General features: G+C 36.4%; 1 protein-coding gene across 1 annotated transcript in view; it reads left to right on the forward strand.

The window, feature by feature from the left end:
• CLSTN2 (calsyntenin 2) overlaps positions 1-21,805 on the forward strand; it is a 287,789-nt gene that overhangs the window by 46,857 nt on the left and 219,127 nt on the right. Inside the window, exon 4 of the mRNA XM_009273362.1 lies at positions 3,535-3,657. Coding sequence (XP_009271637.1) covers positions 3,535-3,657 — 123 coding nt within the window. The remainder of the gene's footprint in view (positions 1-3,534; positions 3,658-21,805) is intronic.

Consider the following 21,805-nt stretch of genomic DNA (forward strand, 5'->3'; position numbering starts at 1 on the left):
TGTACACATGCTGCTTTCCACCCACTCCCCTCACCCCAAACAAGTGTCTCTCTTGGGTTATAGAAAAGATGTTGTCTTTTCTCATAAGATGATGTCCTCATACATTTTGTCTATATTGTGGTCCAGTTATAATAATACTTCTGCACTGACAAATTGCAGCTCTGTTCACAGGCATTAAGACTCGGAAGATTTAATTTACGAAGAGTATGATTGCCTTCAGAAAGCCCTGTGCATGTCTTGCAGTCTGATAAAGCAGGCAGTCGCCTTTTAATGTTGTAGACATTACAGATGCAGTTTTGTGTACCTATAGCCATACTCATAGTAAAGGGCTTTTTCATAGGTTGCCAAAGAGCTTGCGAGGGAGGTAGTTGGTATTTTCTTTTCCTACTGCTGATGTATCAATGTCTTGTCTGTGGTTTTGCTCTCTGTTTCTGCTGCAGAGCTTCCCGTGGGCCATTCGGTGCAGGTGTAACGTGCTCAGATGCAATTGTAGTTTGTAGAGGAGTTTGGCGTGAGGGGTTGGTTGTTTTTCTTACTGTGTATCAGGTGGCAAGTAGCAGGGTGGGTTTTTGAGCGTGCCATCTGGAAGGAGTAAAGCCCAGGGCACTGTGCAGAGGATGGGGAAAAGGCACCAAAGTAGAATGCAGGAGTTTGGCATAATTTTGGGGTTCTAAACATCTTCTGGCCTTTCTCTGTATTCATTTAGCTAAATTTTGGGGCTTGTCCTTGAACTGACTTTCAAGACAACATTTCTGGGGGCCTGAGATTTCCTGCAGGCTCTACAGCATGAGTTTGTTTTTCTTTTGCCTTTTTCTACTTCATTGTTTTACGTGCCAAGTGCATTTGCAGATGGAATGCAGAGTGGCAGTTTTCTAGCAAGATGGTTTAATTACATCCAAAGGCTTATAATCACAGGCTTTGGTGGGACAGACTATGAAAATGCAGCGTAAATGGTGCATACAAATTTTAATGAATTGACCTCTAACTGTAATAAAGGAAAAAGATTAATTGCCTTATCTTAGATGCTACAAATTATTTACATTATGCTTTTATATGAATGACTAATAAATTACAGGAAGGGAGGCAAGTTTAAAAAAAAAACAACCCACAGCATAGGTATATTTCATCTGTACATCTTAACTAATTATGTTTGAATTCATGAAAGCATCATACTGATTTCAGTTTTTACGCAGCTAGACAAATGCAAGGAAAAGGTAAATGATAAATGCTTTCAGAGAAGATCTTTTTTAAAAAAGACAAAAACATACATTTTTCTTTTTTTCCCCCCAGTTTTAGAGTTAATATAAGTGTGCTACAACTTAATACACCTTAAGAGGGAAAAGAATTTTCTGTATATCTCTTACCTGCTGAGTATCCAGCTTGTTCCCTTTTTTGGGTGTCATCAAAACTAGTCTGTAAAATTTATAGTAGGAAGAAAAGTTTTTTTGTTTTGGTTTGGTTTTTTTGTGTGTGTGTGTGAGGGCTCAGACAATTAACAGAACCAGGAGGAAGGAAAAGCTGAATTTGGTACTTTAATTTTTAGTTGCATAAGGAGTTCCCTTTTCATGCAAATTCCTATTTACCAGTTCATTATTGTTAACTTGTATTAGCCTTCAATCAAGAGATCGCCTTTTGTTCTGTACAGCATGTGTCAGTCAAAGCCTTTGAGTCATATCAGAGTACCAGTGGAGCATATTTATGTGTCTGGATGTTCAGGCAATTCACATATTCAAATAACAGGTACAGAATACTTCAACTGCCCTGCAAACTGGAATCCCAAATGCCATACAAAGCTCTGAAATTGCATCCATCACTTCTCATATTTCAATATTGACTTTTGGCTTTCATCCTATTACATAAACTTGCCAATCTCTCCTCTGGCTGTACAGTCATTACAAGATGAAGAGATTTGAGTTCCCTATTTTCTATTTCACCTTTCCCTGACACATCCCCAGTTTAATCTTCCCATTGCTCAGTTATTGCAAAAATGGGCAAAACCACTGTGAAGATGAGTATGCTTTCTTCTGAAAGAATATATATTGCAACGTATAAATGAACTCAAAGTTCTCATATTAGTGGTTAGAATATAAAATAATTCAGCTTTAAAAGGACCTCAGCTCATTCTTCCACAATTTCCTAATGATTAAACAAAGAAACAAGAAGGAAAAATAATGAACTTGTTTGCCATAAATAATATTTGTTTGCTTTTTCCAAATAGCCAGTGAACAAAATGATTTGTTAATTGCCCAGCTCTTCTACTGTGGCCAGAACCCTCTCTATTGTCTTGGTGTTTATTGCTACTTTCTTCACATAGAAGAAAGTATGTGGGAGAAACTTGAAACTCCTTGTTGTCTGGGGGTTGTACAGAAGACAAGGCAGGAAAGCGTTTAGGGTTGTGTGTGTGTGTGTTTTGTTTGCTTGTTTTTATAGTGGGGTTATTTTAAATAATCCCATCTAGTTCAATTTGGTTTTGCATTAAGTGTCAACCCTCTGTCTTTGAGGTGATTTCTTTTACCTCACCAGATGTTTTCCACAGCATCTGGTACACACAACTAAAAAATATGTACAAAAATTACCTTGCATCTGGACGTGGTGAAAACATGGTAGATATTCGTTAATGCAGTGTTCCCTCGTGCCTGGGGTAGTACATTCTTCAAATTGCAATTTGTTTAGGCTAGCACCATTGTATTACTTATGTAGGAGTTCCAGAAACATAACATTCAGATTGTGGCTGTGGGAAGAAAATGCTATTTATAAGCACAGTAAACCTAAGCCTCTTACAAAATAAAAAGGAAGGGGAAGATGCATCTTCATACTGTCCAACAAATAGGAGGTGGTTGGTGAGAAGAGGGATGCACAACGAAAGGGTTCAGGAGTAAGACAATCTGATGATACGTGGTGTGTCCCCTACTTTAAAAGCGTCTTTTTGTGTGATCTTCCTATGTACTTCAAGACCAGATATCCTAATGTTCAACAGATGTATTTGAAGGACAGATTTTTCAGAAAAACTTCAGATCCCATTTAAGTGTAACTAAAGCTGGTTAAACGGAAAAGAGGTGGCGGCTTTTATCAGAGTGATTAAAATGTAGAAGTTTATTTTTTGTCTACAATGTACAGAACACAAAAGTAATTTTAGATTTTTTTCCAAAAATATAAAATGAGAAGTCGACCAAGAGTCCAATGTTCTCACCTGCCCTTCTGCTTGCCTTTGTGTCTTGACAAGAGTTGTGTTTCTCTGGACGTCCCTTCTCTTGCATCAGAGTTAGCAACTGAAAGCAATTCCTTCAAAAGCGTCTGACCCTAATTATGTCTGACAATTGGGAACACATTACAAATATTTTGAAAACTGGCTTTTTATTTTGGTGTCCTAATTGGAGGGATGTCTGTAAAGTGTTGGTTTTCTCATCAATGAATTGCGGTACAATATGCATATTATTTTGGACGTACGTTAAATAATTTCTCTTTATAGATAAAATGAGCTAAATGGATGTAAAACACCAATCAAATTAATTAGGCATACTATTTCTTTTCTAGTGAACAAACACAAGCCCTGGATTGAGACATCGTACCACGGAATCATAACTGAAAACAATGACACTGTAATTTTGGATCCTCCCCTTGTTGCTTTGGATAAAGATGCACCTGTTCCCTTTGCAGGTAGGAATGTACATCAACAGCAGCATTTGAGCTTATGGATTGCATTATGAAGTTATTAGCATTTGTAAGGAAGGAATTTGTGGTGCAGAGATAATGTAATCTGATGTTTAGAGGCTGTGTCTGAGTACTCAGGACTTGACCATTGGCCCGTAGGCCTTGAAATGAGGTGTCTTTTACAATGAATGTGCCTGCTTGTTTGTTGTGAAGCAGAAGTGATTACAAACAGCATAATACAGCAGGCTTCCACTATCAACATATTTTTTAATGAAAACACAAGAATTATATAATTAAATTTGAATTTGCTTTTATAGAAATGAACCATTACAATTGCCTAAAGTAATAATACATAATTAATTTTGTTTAGTAATAACAGCCCCTGCTTTCTCTCTTCCTATTCCACTCCCTGGCTATGGACAAACTATGTGACAAATATTTAAAGTTGCTCAAATCTTATGTTACTGTGTTGGTACTTTATAACTGTCAAGACTTGGACAGAAAATTTAATGGAGGTTTTGAAGATTTTTGCTCAGATTGCTGTATGATAGATGTATGTCATATAGAAGTTTTTACTTGTATTAAGTCTATTCTTCCTGACACTTATTCTGTCATATTATGAGTTCCTCAAGCAGAAAATAGTACTTTTGCATGTCAAGCAAGTTTTCTCTTAAATTTCCTGTTTCATTAAAAATATTTTTTGAAGAAAAGGGAGAATATTAAGGCTTGATAGCTGTTCTGAAGATCCTAAAGAGATGCAGTTATTAAAAAGATTATATTGCTTAAGAATCTTTTATAAGGAAAGGAACTAGTGAAGATGAGTATCCTTGTTCTTATGGAATACAGTCATGTTCACTAAGCAGTAAGACAAAGTACTTGGCCCAAACAGCATTTTATAGCATTATGTAAGAATTGTTATTAGCCATTTTCCCCAAAAGCATATACTGGCATAAACTCATACCCTCAAAACAGGGATTCACAAATGTTTTCTTTATATATTGAACCCCAGTTTAATATCGAGATTGGTTTGTCACTCATGGTGCCCCGTGGTTCTTGGTTGCACAGGACAATTTTCTTCCTCAACCACGTATGCACTGGGGATGTTCAGTGGAGGGGACTCAGCTAAATTTAGTCAGAGGTAAAAGACTCAAAGAGCATATACGTATGGATACCGCAACCTCAGCATGAAACAGTTGGTCTGCTTATCAGTTCCTATGGCACCGAGTTACTTGCTAATGGAGGCATAATCAATGTCCATTCAGAGATAAGTAGACAGCCTCTAACTGGGAGGTACTAATTATAATCAGAGCAGGTGCACTTCATAGAAAAATGCTCAGGGTAAGGTGTCCTTAACTCAGTTACGAGTTTTTGAAGCAAAGGAAAAAGTACGTGTTTCCAAATTATTTTTTTTTTTAATGCGTTCATCAAGAAGCAACTATATGTTAAAACAAACAAAAAGTGTGGAATGAGACTTTGAATGATAAACAGTTATCCGTAACATGTTTGAGTACACTTTTTTCTTATAATGGTAACTTTCATATACATGTGCAATCCATTCTTCCAAATGTTTGTGGAAAACAGTAATGTAAACTTAGATGAAACCCTTGCTAAACTAAACCTATCTGTGAAATCTTCAGGTACAGTTATTTAGGAATGAAGATTGTTTCCTAGTGGAAAGATGCCCTTTTCATTTTGGGGGGATTTTTCTATGACTATGAATGTTCCAACACATATTTGCTGCCTTTACTTGCATTCCCTTGGGATCCTTACAGGGATGTTAATCACATGTGCTGTTTCCACTGATACTTTTACAAACTCTTTGCTGACTGGGGATTTGCTAGCCTGATTATTTTCTTTGGTTTTTACATTGGGACAATTGACATACTTTTAATCAATTAGTGATTTACTCTTCTTGTAGAAAGTCATCCTTTGAAATACTGAACTTGCACAGACAGACTGGCTTTTGTGATAAAAGTTACATTAGACAGTAGTTTTAGTTTCATTTATTTATTTCAATTATTTATATTTTAAGAAGTATTATTGGGCCTAGGAGGGAAAATACTTGGTGTGTATTCGCTGACATTAATAGTTCATTTCCAGGTAATATTGTACATTCTGCCTCATGATCTGCAATCCAGATGTAATATTACAATACTGATTGAACCCTTAATTCCCTTGAAGGGCCTGGATTCCCTACCTGTTTGGAAAAACCTCTATGTGCTGCTTTTTTTTTTAAGACTCTTGCCTTTTAAAATTGTTGGAGTAACTTCTTATTTCTGTTTTAAATTTCTGCTTTAATATAATGTAATTTTATTTGGCTTCATAATACCATTAATTTTATTATAGGTCTTTATAGAAAATTCAATTTGTGTAATGTATTTAATAGGAGAAAACTGGAAATAGATACAGCTACAACATTAACAATATTCAGTAGCTGTACATTTAACAGTATTGTAGTGTGAGCTCCAACAGTTCCATTCTCATCACCCTATTAATATTGTCAGTGTTTCGTCCAACTATTGTAGAAAAAAAAATTTATAGTATTTTGAAAGATTTTTTCCATGATTCTTTTTTTTTTTTTTTTTAAATAGGCCCAGATTCAAGGATGTATCAGGGCAGTTTCTGACCTGTGCTTAGATATCTACTTAAATATCCTTGAACAAGCTCTATTAAGACTAAATATATGTGGTTTCTTCCTCTGGAACTACAGCCGCTGCAATAGTTTACCGGCAGATTGTTGGTTATTCCATCACTATTAGTGTTAGCTTATAAAAGTAGACATTTTTTTCAATAATATGTGTGTATTTGACTTCAAAAAACCCACAAAACCAAACAACAAAGGAACCCCTCCAAAAACCAAAGCAAAAACCAAACCCCAAACCAAACAAAAACCTGCAACCCAGCTGCTATATATCCTTTCAGTTTTCACATGGACATAAGTCCCATAGAAACAAAATTGAACTAACAACAGAAAGAAAACTCTCAAGTTAACCACCAGGTTGATGTTCTTAGGGAATGCCTGTACAGCTACGTAGCTAGATGTTATGTGGACAGTTTAATCTTTCTACTTTTCTTAATTTCTTCCTTTTTAAGTGCTTGTCTTCCATCAGTGACAGGCTCAGGAAAATTTACAGGTTTTATCATTGAAAGGGGTGGCAGGTCACGGTAGGTGAAATGCACATTTATTTCATACTTTTGTTTACTAATTTATACCTATTTATTCCATATTTATTTCTATATCTTGCTAGTGAGGGTGTAGTCCTTTTGGAACCATGCTTAACTTGTGGAAGTAAGGGTAGGTAGTCCTTATGTTTATGGCCAAGGCAAGGAGAGCTTCAGAAAGGAGGTGAAGTAGTGTCAAGCCAGAAAGTATGTAATGTGAAAACGAGTGTGCTGGAGCCATGCGTTGGAGACTATAAACCTCACTGAGTTTTTGTCTCCAAATTGTCTACATTATGCTTTATAAAACAAAGTGAGTGTTGAGGTCTGGGATATCTGTAGATAGGCTAGCACTGTGGTCTCTGGGATTATAATGATGGCAAGACGTGCAATACTAGTAGCAGATACCAGCAGATAATGAGATTGTACTGTTCTTTCCATGCAGGAAAGCACAGGTCTGCTGTACAGCCCTGGCTTAAAGGAGCCAGGAAGGGCTGTTTGTACCACTCACTGTAAAAGCTCGGAGTTCAGCAAGAGGAGCCTGGAAGTGGGCAGGTTTTCCAGCTCTGAGCTGTGTATTTTCAGGGATGCTTTGAGCAATGTACAGATCACCTTGCTCCTGTCAATTGCCCTGGTGCACAGGTAGTTTATGCATTTCATATTCTTCACCTGAGCAAATAATCTTTCACCTCATAACTACTTTGTTACTATGTACAAAAGCAGAACTAAGCTATTAAGACACGTTGGGTATTCGTCAATAATTCTTATCTGCCCTCAGTGCTTTGGTTTGTTTCCTATACCCATTCTCATGTTCTCATTTTTTTAGTTTAAATGTTAGTTGTGCCATAGACCTACTCTAAACTATAAACAATATTTTTGTTTTCTCTTCTGGAAACTTTAACACTGTTCCTAATACCTGTGCCTTTTTTCCTCTCCATGGCTAAGGCAAGTCTTTTATTAACTGTCTTGTCAACCCCTTCTAGTAGTACACACATTATGGTTCACATCAAACTCCTATTCATGGAGTGATCAAAAGAGAAAATGACTATAATCTGCACTTTTTTCCTCACCTCTGTCTAATGTTTAAAATCAAGGGTGATGACAGGAGAAAAAGGAATCTTCTGTGTAGTTACCCTCTCAACAGGTCTGTGTTTCCAGGGGAGGACTAACGAGAGACTAACAGGACTAAATGCGCCTGTGAAAATGCTAGCTGTCAAATGTGATCAGCCCATTTCATAACTGGAGCATGAAGATTTTCACAAGATTGCAATGAATGGTCTTTGGTGTCTCTTTATGTTACGAATTTATTGTGAATTGTGCAATAATTGGAGTATATCTAAAATCATGGTTCTTAAAATTATCACGGTATGAACGTATTCACTTTCTCTTTTTCATGCAAATACATTTTTAGAGCCCTAGTTTTGAAGGAAAGCTTGAAAATACCATCGCAAATCGTTAAGTGCAAGAAGTAATACGACTAGTTTTCCAAACTTCAGTTTTTCAAGTCCTGACATGAAAGGGATTTTCACACACAGGTGTTGAGATACAACTGATCTTTAAAATAACTAGACTCACCACAGCAGCCTGGAGCCTTTTGCAGGGTATCACAGAAAAAAAAAAAACCCAAACCCCCAAAACATGAAGAAACTGCAACTCCTTTAGAAATAGGTTATGCCTTCCGTCCCTCTCTTCAAACAGTGTTGTGTAGGTGCAGTATGGGCTCACTTATTATCTAATTTAGGGAAATCCATTGGAGGAATCTCTCTTTAAAAAAATGTAATAAAATCCACCCAAAAGAAGAAATGTAACTTTACTTAGATTTGCACCAACCTGCAGGGTCAGCCATACAACAGTCAGCTATCACATGCTGGTTATGAGGCTGGAAATCACTTCAAGGATTTGACTTTCAGGCTTAGGAGTGGTTTGGCTAGAAACAAGGTGAGATCAGCTGAATCAATTTGACAATGTTCTGTTTCTGTGCTAGCAAGAAGCCTTCACAAAATGCTGTAGGATTTTGGAAGGCTTTTTGGAAAGGACATCTGTCTGCATTTTAATAACAGCAACTCCATTTCATCAGCAATGTTGTGCAAAAATAGATCTGAAAGGAACTTCAGGATGTCTCCAGTCCATCCTCCTGCCCAAGGCAGGACCCATTATACCTGTGTCATTCCTGATAAATAGTTTTCTGTCCTAATCTTGAAGATCTATAGTGACAGAGATGCAACAGCTTCCCTGGGCAATCTATTACACACTTCACCATACTCACTGTTTTTCATGATGCTTAACCTGAACTTTCTGCTGCGGTTTTAGCCCATTAGTTTTTGTCCTATCCACCACGGCTAGGCAGAGCAGATTATTCCCATTCTTTTTTGCAGCAACAGCCTTTTGTGTTACTCCCTAAAAGCACTGTGAGCATCTTAAACAGCATTGGGGTGGGAGGGGCTTCGGCGATCCATTGTGTTACTGATGCAGACGTCAAGCAGAGAAATAGGAGGTAACTTTCAGAACGATGAGATGATGAATGCCCTTTTCACCTTGAAAGCGAAGAGCCTAACTCTTCACTGTGTCACCATTATTAGGCTGATACGCTTGCATTTGAGTGCAAGTGTCACAACCAAGGTTAAGCTGGATAATTTTACCACAGTGAGTTGGGCCCATTAAGTCTTAAACTGCTTTTATGCTCTTGATAGATTTACAGATAGCCTTTTTTTAAAAGGTCAGATGTGTTTCTTCCTGGCTCCACACAGACAGGTACCCTGTATCTCAGAAGCAGTTGCAAATCGGACTTCCTTTGCAGATGGAGTCCCAGTCTCTGAGTACATTTTGGCTGTGCCAAAATCACTGTAAAAGATAAGGAGACAATAAAACCAGCCGAGAAGGATGTCTGAATGTTCACTAAACTACAGGCTGCATCCACAAACTCTCCCAAATCATCTTTGTTATTTTAGCAGTTCAGAGGAGCGTGTATTCTCAGCTGCACCACGGCAAATCCGGTAGGTTGTCAGTTCACTTACACCCAGGGGCTGAACACAAAATCCCATTTCTCTGCTTCAAACTGTGAAGCTGTCTAGCCTTCTTGTTTGTTTGTTTTTATTGATAAGCAGTGGCATTAATAACAGAAACAACCTTTTTGGTACAACATTAAAAATACGGAAATTATTTTTCAAACTGTGACTCTGAATACTATCGTTTTTAACTCACTGTCAGCCAGACTTAAAACATGCTGTCAGTTTATGATGCCCAGAATTCATCGGTGTTAAATATATTTCACTGTGAAAATGATGCATGATCAAAATAGCTGAATTGTAAGTGAAGCCATGGAGTATTGCAGTTGTTTATAACAAATCACCTGCTGACTTTTTTAAACTTCTATTTTTGAGGTTTACATTTATTAATGTAGCTTAATTAGTTAAGGCTGTAGCCTTTAAAGGTAAAAAAAAAAAAAAAATCTTCATGATGATGGTAACCTAAGGTAGAATAAAAGATTGGCAATAGCACAATCGATTCCAGAGATGCTGGTTTTGACCTAAGGGATGCTGCTCGTCGTCCAGTAAAGTTAGCGATAAATGCTCAGGCTTCACATTAAGAATGCACCAAAAAAATCACTCTGACAGTGACCTCTGTTGGTTAGTCCCTGAAGTTCAGAGATGAGGGGTTTGCGGGGTTTTTTTTTGTTTGTTCTTGAAGTTTTTGCTAATTAAGTTTGATTGCCTTTCTTAGTCATTTTGACAGCAGTTAAATAAAAGTAGGCAACATTAATGTCTCGAAAGAAGACTAAAGGTTCAAGAATTCAGACTGTTCTAATAGACCTTTTAGTGGCTGCTGAGTGGTCTGTCATTGCAAAAGTGCTTAGGAAGAAAATTAGACTTTAATGCATGGACAGTGAATGTAAGTTGCTTCTGGCAGACAAAAACGGTAATGAATGAGAACATTGAGATAAACTTTATTGCACCTAAATATGCTAAATTACTCAAAGCCAGAAAGAAGCAAGTAAAGTAACCGACTAATTATGGTTTGATGATATTCACTTGGGCTTTTAGACTACTTACAGAAAATATTGATGTGAAATAAATTGGAACTGTTTTGAATAGTTTTTTTTATATGTAAGACTTGATCTTTGGAAAATTAGGGCAGGATATTACTGTGGATCTGCAAACGTACACATGAGCACAGGGACAGGATCTGGCATTTTATTATGCTGAAGTATCATACTAAATGACTACTTAGTTAAAAAAAAACATTTAATTGAAACGGGTTATAACTGAAGCTGCCAGGAAAAAAGTGTCAGTTGTTAAACTTCTGGTCTGTTCAGAACACTAGAGATAAACCTAAACAGGAAGTACTGGGATTGCTAAGCCTATAGGTCCCAAAATTGGTAGATGCTATTATGCTCTGACTATGGATGTAGATTTTGTCACACACCTTCTTCGAAACTAATGAAGCCTTGCTGTATGAGTACCATTACATTTAATAAAAAAATACAAACTTTAACCACTTGTTGATGTTGTCATCAGAACTAAGGCTGGTGATAGCTAGATAATCCAGTAACACAAAGCTTTCTAAAAAAAAAAAAGAAAATACCAGTGTATAGAATTGTTCTATTCAAAGTAGCAAAGATCTGTGCCAAATTCAGACAAATTGTATTGTAGGAATTATTGTTATCCAGCAGCCCTGCCTGTGACAGGGAAAACTGGACCTTCCTGCTAGTCTGCTAAGAACCTTCAGCCTCACCTGTAAGATCCTAATAGTTGTGAAAGATAAAAATGTGATATAGAGTCATTGACAATTCTGGAAAACAATTGTTTTATTTGAACTGAATCCAGAATCAAATTAAAAAAACCCAATGAAACAAAATGCAATAATGCAGGAATGATAAACTCTTTTTCTTAACCAGATCTAATTATATCAGGCAAATTTTATAGGAAATTAAAAAAAAAAACAGTCTGTGCTTCCCCATTTTATTATTTGAAATTATACTGTTAGTCATAAGAACGTTATGTTTTTGACCTCAAAAATATTTTACTTTTTGTAAGAATTGGTCATGAATGTATGCGGGTTTTTTTCTTCAGTTATCATTGAAGGTGAACAATGAATTTTACTTTTACTTGCAAAACTAAGTATCCATCCAGGAACAATTAAATTTTTTGCAGCAACAGTCTTTTATTTTCTAAATGCTTTTGCTAATGATTCAGTTATGGAATTTTAAAGCTTGTTCTAAATATTACTATTTATAAAAAAATACTTATGTGACTGTTAGTGAAATGAAAGTGTGTGTCAGTAGATGTTTGATTCATCAGCAATTCTTAATTGGTAAAAATCTTTGCGCTATATCTCAACAAACGCTGAAGATAATACAGGCTATGTAATGCATTGCTAATAAACACCTTTTTACAGGCATTTCGAACGGATGGTAAATCTTGAATCAGTGATACTGTAGTAATTTGTCCCATGTGCTGACTGTCCACCATGTAAGGACATAGCTGAATAGAATGACACCAAGCAATGCGATTATCCAGTTATATTCATGTATATTTACGCTATGAACAATGTACCTGAATCTCCAGTTGAAATATGAAGTAATTTATTTCAATGAGCTATGTCCATTACTTCTTTATTTTCAACAAAATATTTTAAAAGCTGCAGAAAGTAATTCATTTTGTTGACGTACTATTTTAACAATTTTTTTCTGCAATGGAATGTTTTGGAGTGAATTAAGACTAACTTGCTTTTGAGATGTAATTTTTGCTATGTAGTTAAGCATGGATCCTACACACTTCAGTGGTTCTCTAAAATCAGTGACGTTTCCTTAGCTATGAGTTTAAATTCTGAATGTTACAGGAAGGACAGCATCATAGGAAGCACATCGTATTTTCCCTTCTGTGATGTTAAGTGACTTCAAGCATTTTAAAATGGGACTTTCGTGATCTGAGTACAATCCCAAATTCACATAACTGATTCGTCAGCAAACTTAAAATTTTATGTAAGGGTAGAATTACTATCTGGTAGTAGCAGTCTCATGCTGATTTGCAGCACGTGTGTAATTCAGGTAAATAAATAGTTGCCTCCGAATCCTCTGTTTTGGGATAAAAAGGATGAGGATTAATGCTCTTACTGTGGTGAGTGATATGTTGAGGGCTGCCTTAGGTTTGAACAGGCTCATATCTTCTTAAAATTAGTGCTTGCCAAATATGTGTAAGCAGGTGAAAAATGTAACAAAACCCTGCTGTAGTTAGACCTCTTTGTCATTATGCTTGCAGTGAATATCATAATTGCTTAAGTTCTTACAATTTCAGGTACAAATAAGCATTTTTAAACATTTATTGATATAAATTGAATTATTTGAAAAATGATGACAGCAAGCATAACTCAAAGGCATGAAGCTGGACAGTGAAGCGGTTGAAACAAACAAGAATGATACCACTGTTACATTTTTTTTTCTTGTTGCATAGTTTGTTTCTCTTCGTTATTTGGTATTCAAGAAGTAGTAAACTTGACCTGTCCATTTTTGCTTTCAAGGGTATGTCAACCTGGGAATTAAAAATCTGTGGCCATCTTTACTTCTAGTACTACAATAACATGAAGGACTCTCAGAGGGAGGGCTGAAAGAAGTAGTGTTGGGGACCCAAATGAAGGAATAAACAACTATTCTGAGTCAAATAGTACAACTTCCACTTTAATATCTCTCTCCACACTTTCATTCCTTCCATGGTCTGTCCATTAATTCAATTACATCTATCTCCTTCACGTAAATATTGCCCTCTTTGTGTGTGTTCCTATGTTGTCATATTCTTAGGTGAAGGATGATGAACTTTAAAAATAATAATTTGTAAAGGCACGAAGCATTATTTATGCGGACTTAGAAAAATCATTTATAATACCATGAAGTGTTAGTAACATAACAAGTGGACTTGGAATTTTCACCACTTAGAAGTTTACTGCAATAAAATTGGCACTACAGGATTCCAGTTTGCTTTAAAAATAAAATCAATAGGCTAAATTAGTTGGGAAAATGTCATATTAAAATGTATTTCTCAGAATGGAACTACTTGAGTAAGGCAGCAGGGACACGTCATTTGCTTGAAGGGGTTTCTAAATATTAGAAACATTTTAAAAGAGCAGCCTAAGTAGGTAATTATTTAATCTTTAGTGTTCCTTTTGCTTATTGGTCAGCAATTCTCTTATGGAAAGAATAGTTGAGAAACCCTGCTTTCCTTTAAACCTGCTACTTTCCACTCACAGCTGAAAAAACCTTATTTTTCTGGACTAGAACAAACTCTCTCAATAGCCTGTAAGTGCTATTGCTCCCTTTGCTTGCTAGGGCAGCCTAAAAAATGCATGTGATACTACTTTTGTGAAGCAAGAGCGGGGAAGGAGAATATAAAGAATTCAAACTCTGGACAGGTGGTTTAGGGCATCAATTTTCTTCTCAATTCTCCTGCTTCTGGCTGTGTGAAATGGATCAAACCAATTTGTTCTCTTGGCCTAGGGTTTCCTCCACTGTCCTTTTTGCTGTGTGTTTGGACTGTAAAAAAATCTTCTAAGTGCCTTTATCTCAATGAGTATGCAGCACTGAACACAGTCTCCTTGTGCAACACCAAGCACAAGGAGGATTTGCTGTTCTCAGCTGTCACTATTTTCTGTTCCGGAGGTATGTCATATGTTTATAGTAGATGCAACAATTGGATTAGTATAGATGCTGAACCTGAGCTAACAATCCTGCTAGAGATATACTTCAGTATGGCTACACGGCTCTACCTCTATGGCTGTCACACCAGCTCCCAACCGGTAAGGCAGATGCATTACTGAGACATTGCAGAGTTAGAGACGTGACACGAAGAGAAAGTATTGGCAAATAGTGGGGGGGAAATGTGTTCTTACAAAAAGGTTGAAGACTGCTGATACAGGATGCATTGTGTAGACGTGTTTAAGGTGGTTATTTCTCAAAATTAAAAAATAATTTCTTGAGTGTTTAGTCTTGGGGTTCTGTTTTGTGAAGAAGAAATTAAATGTGTCCTGTTTTTACTAAAAATGTGGAATAAGCTAGATAGGCTTGTCATTGAATACATCTGTGTTTGTTTTTGGCCGTCGTAGATTTAACATCAAGAGATAGACTATCTGATTATTTATGATGAAAACACAACACGATATAAAGAACCAAGTATTTTCTTAATCATGTTACATGCATAGGGAAATGTCACTGGGATGTTGTGAATGGTACTGATCCCACTGAAATACAGTGGGGCAGCAAGGAGAATTTGAGAGAAATATTGTAAGAATTTGCTGGGTTTTCTAAGGAGACATATTGAGAACAACAGGGCTAATATAACATCTAGGTTTTGCTGGGCTTTCATTCTGCTGGAATTTTGTTATAGCAGGCTTCAAGGGACTTAAAAAAATTAATTGCCTACATTTTCAGGTATCTGCTAATCCAGAGAGGCTGGATGGCTTTGATGTATCTACAGTATGTGGAAATACCAGACATAGTCAAGTACATCTGATATGTTCAGTTGTTATTTTAGCTGTTACACAGTCACCTTTACTCTTCATGTGCTGGGCATGAGAAGGAGCTTGGCAGAAAGGAGGTTTAAGTTGCCTTTTTTTCCTAAATGATTAGCCTCTATATTTTTTGTGGTGTTGCATCTTGCATTTACTGTCTGTATAAAAGACACTTCAGGTTGGTTTAAAAAAACAAATAAGTTCTTCTTTCATTAGATGTTCTGCTACACAAAATATATACCCATTTCATTCAGGTAATTGGTCTTTGCAGGTAAAATATAGTAGATAATTAGACTCCTGAGGTGAAATTTGCTTTCCTCTTTTACTTTTTTTGTATTTTGAGGCTTTGTTTCTTAGTAGGCTGTTCTGTTTATTCCACCTTTCCTGAATGAAATCAATTCCATAACTGTACTGTGCAAATTTAGTACAACATGAAATTCAAGAAACAGAGACAAAATGTAAGTCAACTCATGGGCATAGTAATCACAATTTAGCCATAATTTGCAAATAGAACCTAAATATTAATCCACAGAAACAAATGGGCCTGCTTTTATATAAAAGTCATCATAGTGAGGCTGGTCAGGGGGCTGCAGCACTTGCCCATGAGGAGAAGCTGACGGAACTGGGCTTGTTCAGCCTGGAGAATAGACAATTTTGGGGGAACAAAGCAGTAACCACCCAGCACCTATGAGGAGGGGATTGAGAAGATGGAGCCAGGCTCTTCATGGTGGGAGGAGGAGAGACAACAGATAGAAATTGAAACAAGAGGGGTGCAGACTGCACATAGGGTAGAACTCTTTCACCAGGACAGTCAAAGATTGGACCAGGATGCTTAGAGAGACTGAGCCACCTCCATCCTTAGAGGTTTTCAAGACCTAGCTGGATAGAGCCCTGAGTAACCTGAGTTCATAGCTGCCCCTGCTTTGAGCAGGACATTGGCCCAGAGAACTTCTGAGGTCCCCTCCAGCCTGAATTGCCCTATGATCCTGTAATTTTACGATGTTTGGATGTTTCTTTCAGATATTAAATTGTTAAAGAGGTGGTTGGTGGGAGGACACATGAGTTTGTTGTAATGCTATGTCAGAAAGATCGTGCGCTCGCTTCCTATGGATTTGAAGAAGATGCCTGTGTTGGCAATGACAAGGCCCCTTGATAAGGGAAAGGAAACAGAGGATCTCCATAGCAGTGACCTGGCTGAAGTCAGCTAGCAATGTTCTTTATCTGCATATTTATTCTCAACTGAGTCAGAGAGGAGAACAGGCTTCACTGTTTAGTGTAAGCCTTGCTTTTTGTATTGGAGTGATACTTTTATTTCAAAATAAATTACTTTTAAAAAGGATCCGTAGCTTTTTGTATAAACTATTCTTTTCACTCTTAACTACTATGGCTATGTAGAATACACACAAAAATGGAGGCCTACAAAGTATTAGTTATAAATAAAAATTCCTAACGCCAATTGTTTAACTTTATATGACTGCTGAGCCATAAATGCTCTTTATGTGCCTTGTGCTCATATAAAATTCAGAAGAAAGTACACTGAAGATAGTTGACAGCAGACTGGCTCTTACAGTTCACTCTTACGGCAAAATGACCAGATTGTATTGAGTGAACACTCTGGCAGTGGTTCATATCCAAATTGTATTATCTTGTATAGCAGTTCTGTGTTGACTGTAATCACATAATAGTCATGAAAGGCCACATGTCCCTTCTGAACCTTGACAGCATATATCAAGTAAGTACTTCTTTATTTGTCATTCTTTCAGTGTTTTTTTTAGAGTGTATCAAAAATAAGTAGACACTAATATCAGACCTCTCAGTATTTTTAAAAATAACAGCTTATGATATATGCAATTAATACAGTTAGACATGCTAAAATATTTAAAATGCAGTCTTTAAATAAACAGTTGAATACCACTTTAAGAAGAAGCTGTATTGTCTGCCCTCGATTCATTTGGGGACTTTGTCTCTCAGTGGGACTTAATTTTCTGGTTAATTGTTGTTGTGAACAAATTTTTGGAGGAGAGGTTGTGAAAGAGACTGGTAGGGATTCAAACTTGTCATGCTGTTGGACATCTGTCTGTTTCAGTTTAATTGCAATATATTAATTTTAATTTTAAACAGCTTTTTAAAAGAAAGATTTTATTACCAGAAATAATGGACTTCTTACTGCACATACTGTCCCTTCTGGCTTTTTAAAATTCCTTTGATCTTCAGATATTATAGAAGATTAAGTGACAGAAGAGCAGAAGTTAAAAAAAAAAACCAAACCAACCAAACTCAAACACCCAAAACACCCCCAAAACAAAGAAACACCCCCCCACCCCACCCCCCAACAACCTTGATAATCTTACTGCTGGGACTATAAATTGATTTGTTACTTTTTATCTTTTGCAATTAAAAGCAGAAGAAAAAAAATGAAGCTTTTCACTTCAGTCATAAGAGTCTAGTTCTCAGAGTTGTTCAGACTTCATACCTGCTCTTTTCTGAAGGGAAGTGAGTCATATTTTGAGTACGTGGGTTGAAGAAAACATGTTATTTGATCTAATTACACTCACTGTGTTATGCTGAAATTTCCGCCTTACTGATTGATTTATATAACTTTTTTATTTACTTCGATTTAAAATTTAAGCCATAAACAAACCAAAGGTGTAGAACTTTCTAGTCCAAAACTACCAGGTTTGAAAAAATGTGTGAACAGTGTTGGTTAATCTAAAATTGCATTTTTCACTGAACACATTATTTACTGTTCTACACATTTCACAGCTATTCGTGGTCAGGGATTTTAAGTTAAATATCTTCAAAGGTTGCTGAAAACTTCCTTTATTTTTTCATGGACCTACCATAAGCCTCTTTCATTATATGACCAGTCCAGGCTTTTTGAGGTATTTTTTGTATCATTGTGTTTACAAATACATGGGTGCTTAAAAAATAGAAGTTGCACAGATCTGGTTAGATGATGTTGACTCGTGAGTGATATTCTTATACCAGGCTGTCACTATTACTCATTTTTATTATCTGTTTAATCTGAAAAATTAGGGAGAGGGATGAATGAACTTCAATAATAATGCTATTGAACTAATGGAGAGACAGACAAGGAAATAACTCATTAATTACTGCTGTACAATTATTATATAAAATGCATGAAAATAAATGCTTACATTTATATGCATAATGATGCACTACTCTGAAGAAAGATGAGATACTCCTTTGTTCTTGGTCCCATGTTAAATAGTACAAGCCTTTCTTTTGAAAGGTGTCATACTTGTATTGCAGTGACACCCAAATGTCATCTAAGTGCCCACTGGTCTGGGTTACTGGTTAAAAATGCCATCTAAAATGGTACAAGTAAAATTACACCGTAACACTTAAGATACCTTCCCGAGTGAATTGTGTCAAAGTTCCAAAAGGATGTAGAACTGTACACTGGCTAGGATTATTAATTTAGTACCAAATTAAATATATTTTTAATTGAAAAAACAATCCCAAACCAAAAGAACGGCACAATTAGAAATACCTAACCTTATTCCGGATATCTGGAGAATCTCTTAGTATCTTCACTGATTGGGTTCTTTGCCAGTGACACTAGACTAGCGCATAGGAATTTTGTTCAGTGGTTTGGAAACAACTGCTCCATGTGTAGGTGAAGCCTGAGTCTTCTGTATTAAATGAATCAAGTCTTTATATTATTTTAAATGTTCTCTGATGTCAGGATGACTCTTGTTTCTCAGACTGAAAGGCAATGTAGAGAGGACAGTTCATGGGTTAGAACTTAACCAGTCTTTGGGCAATGGGGCTTTGGAAACAGCTCCATGGACTGGGTGGTGAAGGCAGGCTTTTGACAGCTTCTGTGATGAGCTGCCCAAAATTGAATGTTTGGAATACTCACCACTGTTTTCAGAAGCAAGTGGACTGGATTGAGAAAAGATATGCTTTGGTTATGGAGACACTGGGAATTTACTTGAGTGAAGATTACATGTTTTCATGAACTAGCTACTGCTATCTAACTACATGAAAACGGTAAGATAATTTGCATGTAGAAATAAGATGACTGGGGTCAAAATTGTCTGAATTATTTGTAAAATTTAAAAAATTAATGCATTTAAAATCAAATTGCTTTCAGAATACTTTAAGCTACAGGAGAAAAATTGTTCATTGTTCACAATTGACATTGATGTGGCAATTCTCTTCTAATTGATAGATTATTGCCATACTACCAAGTCATCAAATGTTCCTGCGACTTTCTATGTTCCTTGCTTAAATCTGTAGCTTTTAAGTACATTATTCCAAAAAGGATTTATTCTCACCTCTCTTCTGTGTGGTTCTTATTTGGTCTTCAAGGAAACTAGATAGAGATTTTTCTCTACTGTTTATTTTGTGCCAATAATTGGCTCATTGTAATGTGCAAATATCCTTATTCGCCCTGTGGACAGAAATCTAAAATAAAGCCACTTATCCCATTAGTCACTTGTCTGTTTCTGTATTACGTATCATTGTTGCTATTCTGAGCAAGTGAAACATAGCATTAATGCTGTGCCATTAGAAGGAAATGAAAGACAGTAGGGTTACAGCAAGCCTACTTGTGCCATCAGAAAGATCTGTACCTGCCAGGCTGTCCTTGGCAATGGATTAGATTATTCTGAGTTACAATACTTGATTATATGTAGCTTTTTTTTTTTTTTTTTAATTGTAGTTCTATTTATATTTTATACAGTTAACATGCATGGAACATTTAATTAGAATTAGGTTTTAATAAAAATTTATAAAAGTCAAACAGGGTTTTAGAAATGCCTTGGAAATGCTTAATTAAGCAGGGATAGACACAAATGTTAAGCACAGATATATATTTTTCCTGCTTTGAGTCAGTAGCTATTCACATTAAAAGTATTCTGTTGATTTACCTGAAAGGCTCTTCTGCAAGACAAATAGACAAAAACATTTTGTGTGAAGAGTGTAGAAGTTAGAAGGAAACATCCATGCAAGTTCTCTGTACATCACGATTCTTATTACAAAGTCATTTTGTAGTAAGAGTGAGGGATAATTATGCATTCAGAGTAAATATTGTAACCTTTCCTCTGCTGTATTACTGCATGAGCAATAACATAACCTAAAGCTTTGTTAAACCAGAAGAATTTACTATAAACTGGTAAAATAAGGAAGTAGGAGGTTGACTCAGGAATTATACCCTGCACTCACGTCACAGACATCTTTCCGGCAGGAAATTGCTTATTGAGTACAAGCCAGGAGGTTTTTGTGAAGTGCTCTGTGTTGTCCTAATTCTGCTCCCAGTGGACACAATTTTAGCTTTTTAGGGTTTTGTTGCCTCCTTCATCATGAGGGGAGGGCATAGTGGACTTCAGAATTTTTTCAGAAAACTGGATATATCATTCATGTTAGTCTTTCGCAGTATTACACGCTCTGCCACCTCACTGGCACTAGCGCCCTCATTATCATCTGCTCCTGCTGTGATGTCAAACACTAGAGCTGCCCAGCTAATTGGCTCAGCTGAGTTTAATGTAGGAGGACATGCCGGTGTGTTTAAATGATGTGAAATCTCCAACCAATACCATCTACGCAGCTTCAGTCATCGTTTTGATGCCCTAATCCTTTTCTTTGGATAGTTGCTCACTCTCTCCCTGCCCTCGCCCGGTGTCTTGTTTCAGTCTAATGGATTGTAAATTTGTTTGTTTTTTCATGCCCTTCCATGACACTGAACATGGGACATTCTGTTCTTACTGGAAACCTGTGAAGGAAGGAATAGATAAAATATAGGTAGGTATGTTATAGGCATTTATGATGCACATTATTTATAAAACTTGTGTTGTATAATGGCATCTTTTGGACAAAATTAACCCGCGTATGCATTTTGTATCCACACAAACACTTGTATTACACTATTTTTGTAATAAAGTAACATCACAGGTCCGTTTCCCTCAGTTTTAGCATTGTCTCATATGTTGACATTAGAAAATAATACAGAGATTGAGAGAAAAATAACTAGTTCTGTAAAGTGATTAGGTTTTAGTTACTTGATTGAATGTGACTCTAGTTTATTGGTGTGCAATTAGCATGGTGATATGACTACTGCAAAACAGATTTATATTACCTTTGAAAATGTGAGGGAGATGAATTTTTAAATTTCTGATTTTTCCTTGATTTTTAGAAATCATAATGTACTATAATTTACATGCCTTTTCATATTCGTTTTAAAACAACAGGAAAAATATTTTGGATTAATGAATGAGAGCAATTACCAGCCTATTATAGAAATTCATCTCCATAAGTGTCCTGGTTTTGGCTGGGATAGAGTTAATTTCCTTCCTAGTAGCTGGTACAGTGCTGTGTTTTGGATTTAGGATGAGAATAATGTTGATAACACACCGATGTTTTAGTTGTTGCTAAGCAGTGCTTACACTAGTCAAGGACTTTTCAGCTTCCCATGCTCTACCGACTGAGAAGGCGGGAGGTGCACAAGAAGCTGGGAGGGGGCACAGCCAGGACA

This window comes from Aptenodytes forsteri, unplaced genomic scaffold (assembly GCF_000699145.1).
Source record: "Aptenodytes forsteri isolate BGI_AS27 unplaced genomic scaffold, ASM69914v1 Scaffold382, whole genome shotgun sequence".
NCBI lineage: Eukaryota > Metazoa > Chordata > Aves > Sphenisciformes > Spheniscidae > Aptenodytes > Aptenodytes forsteri.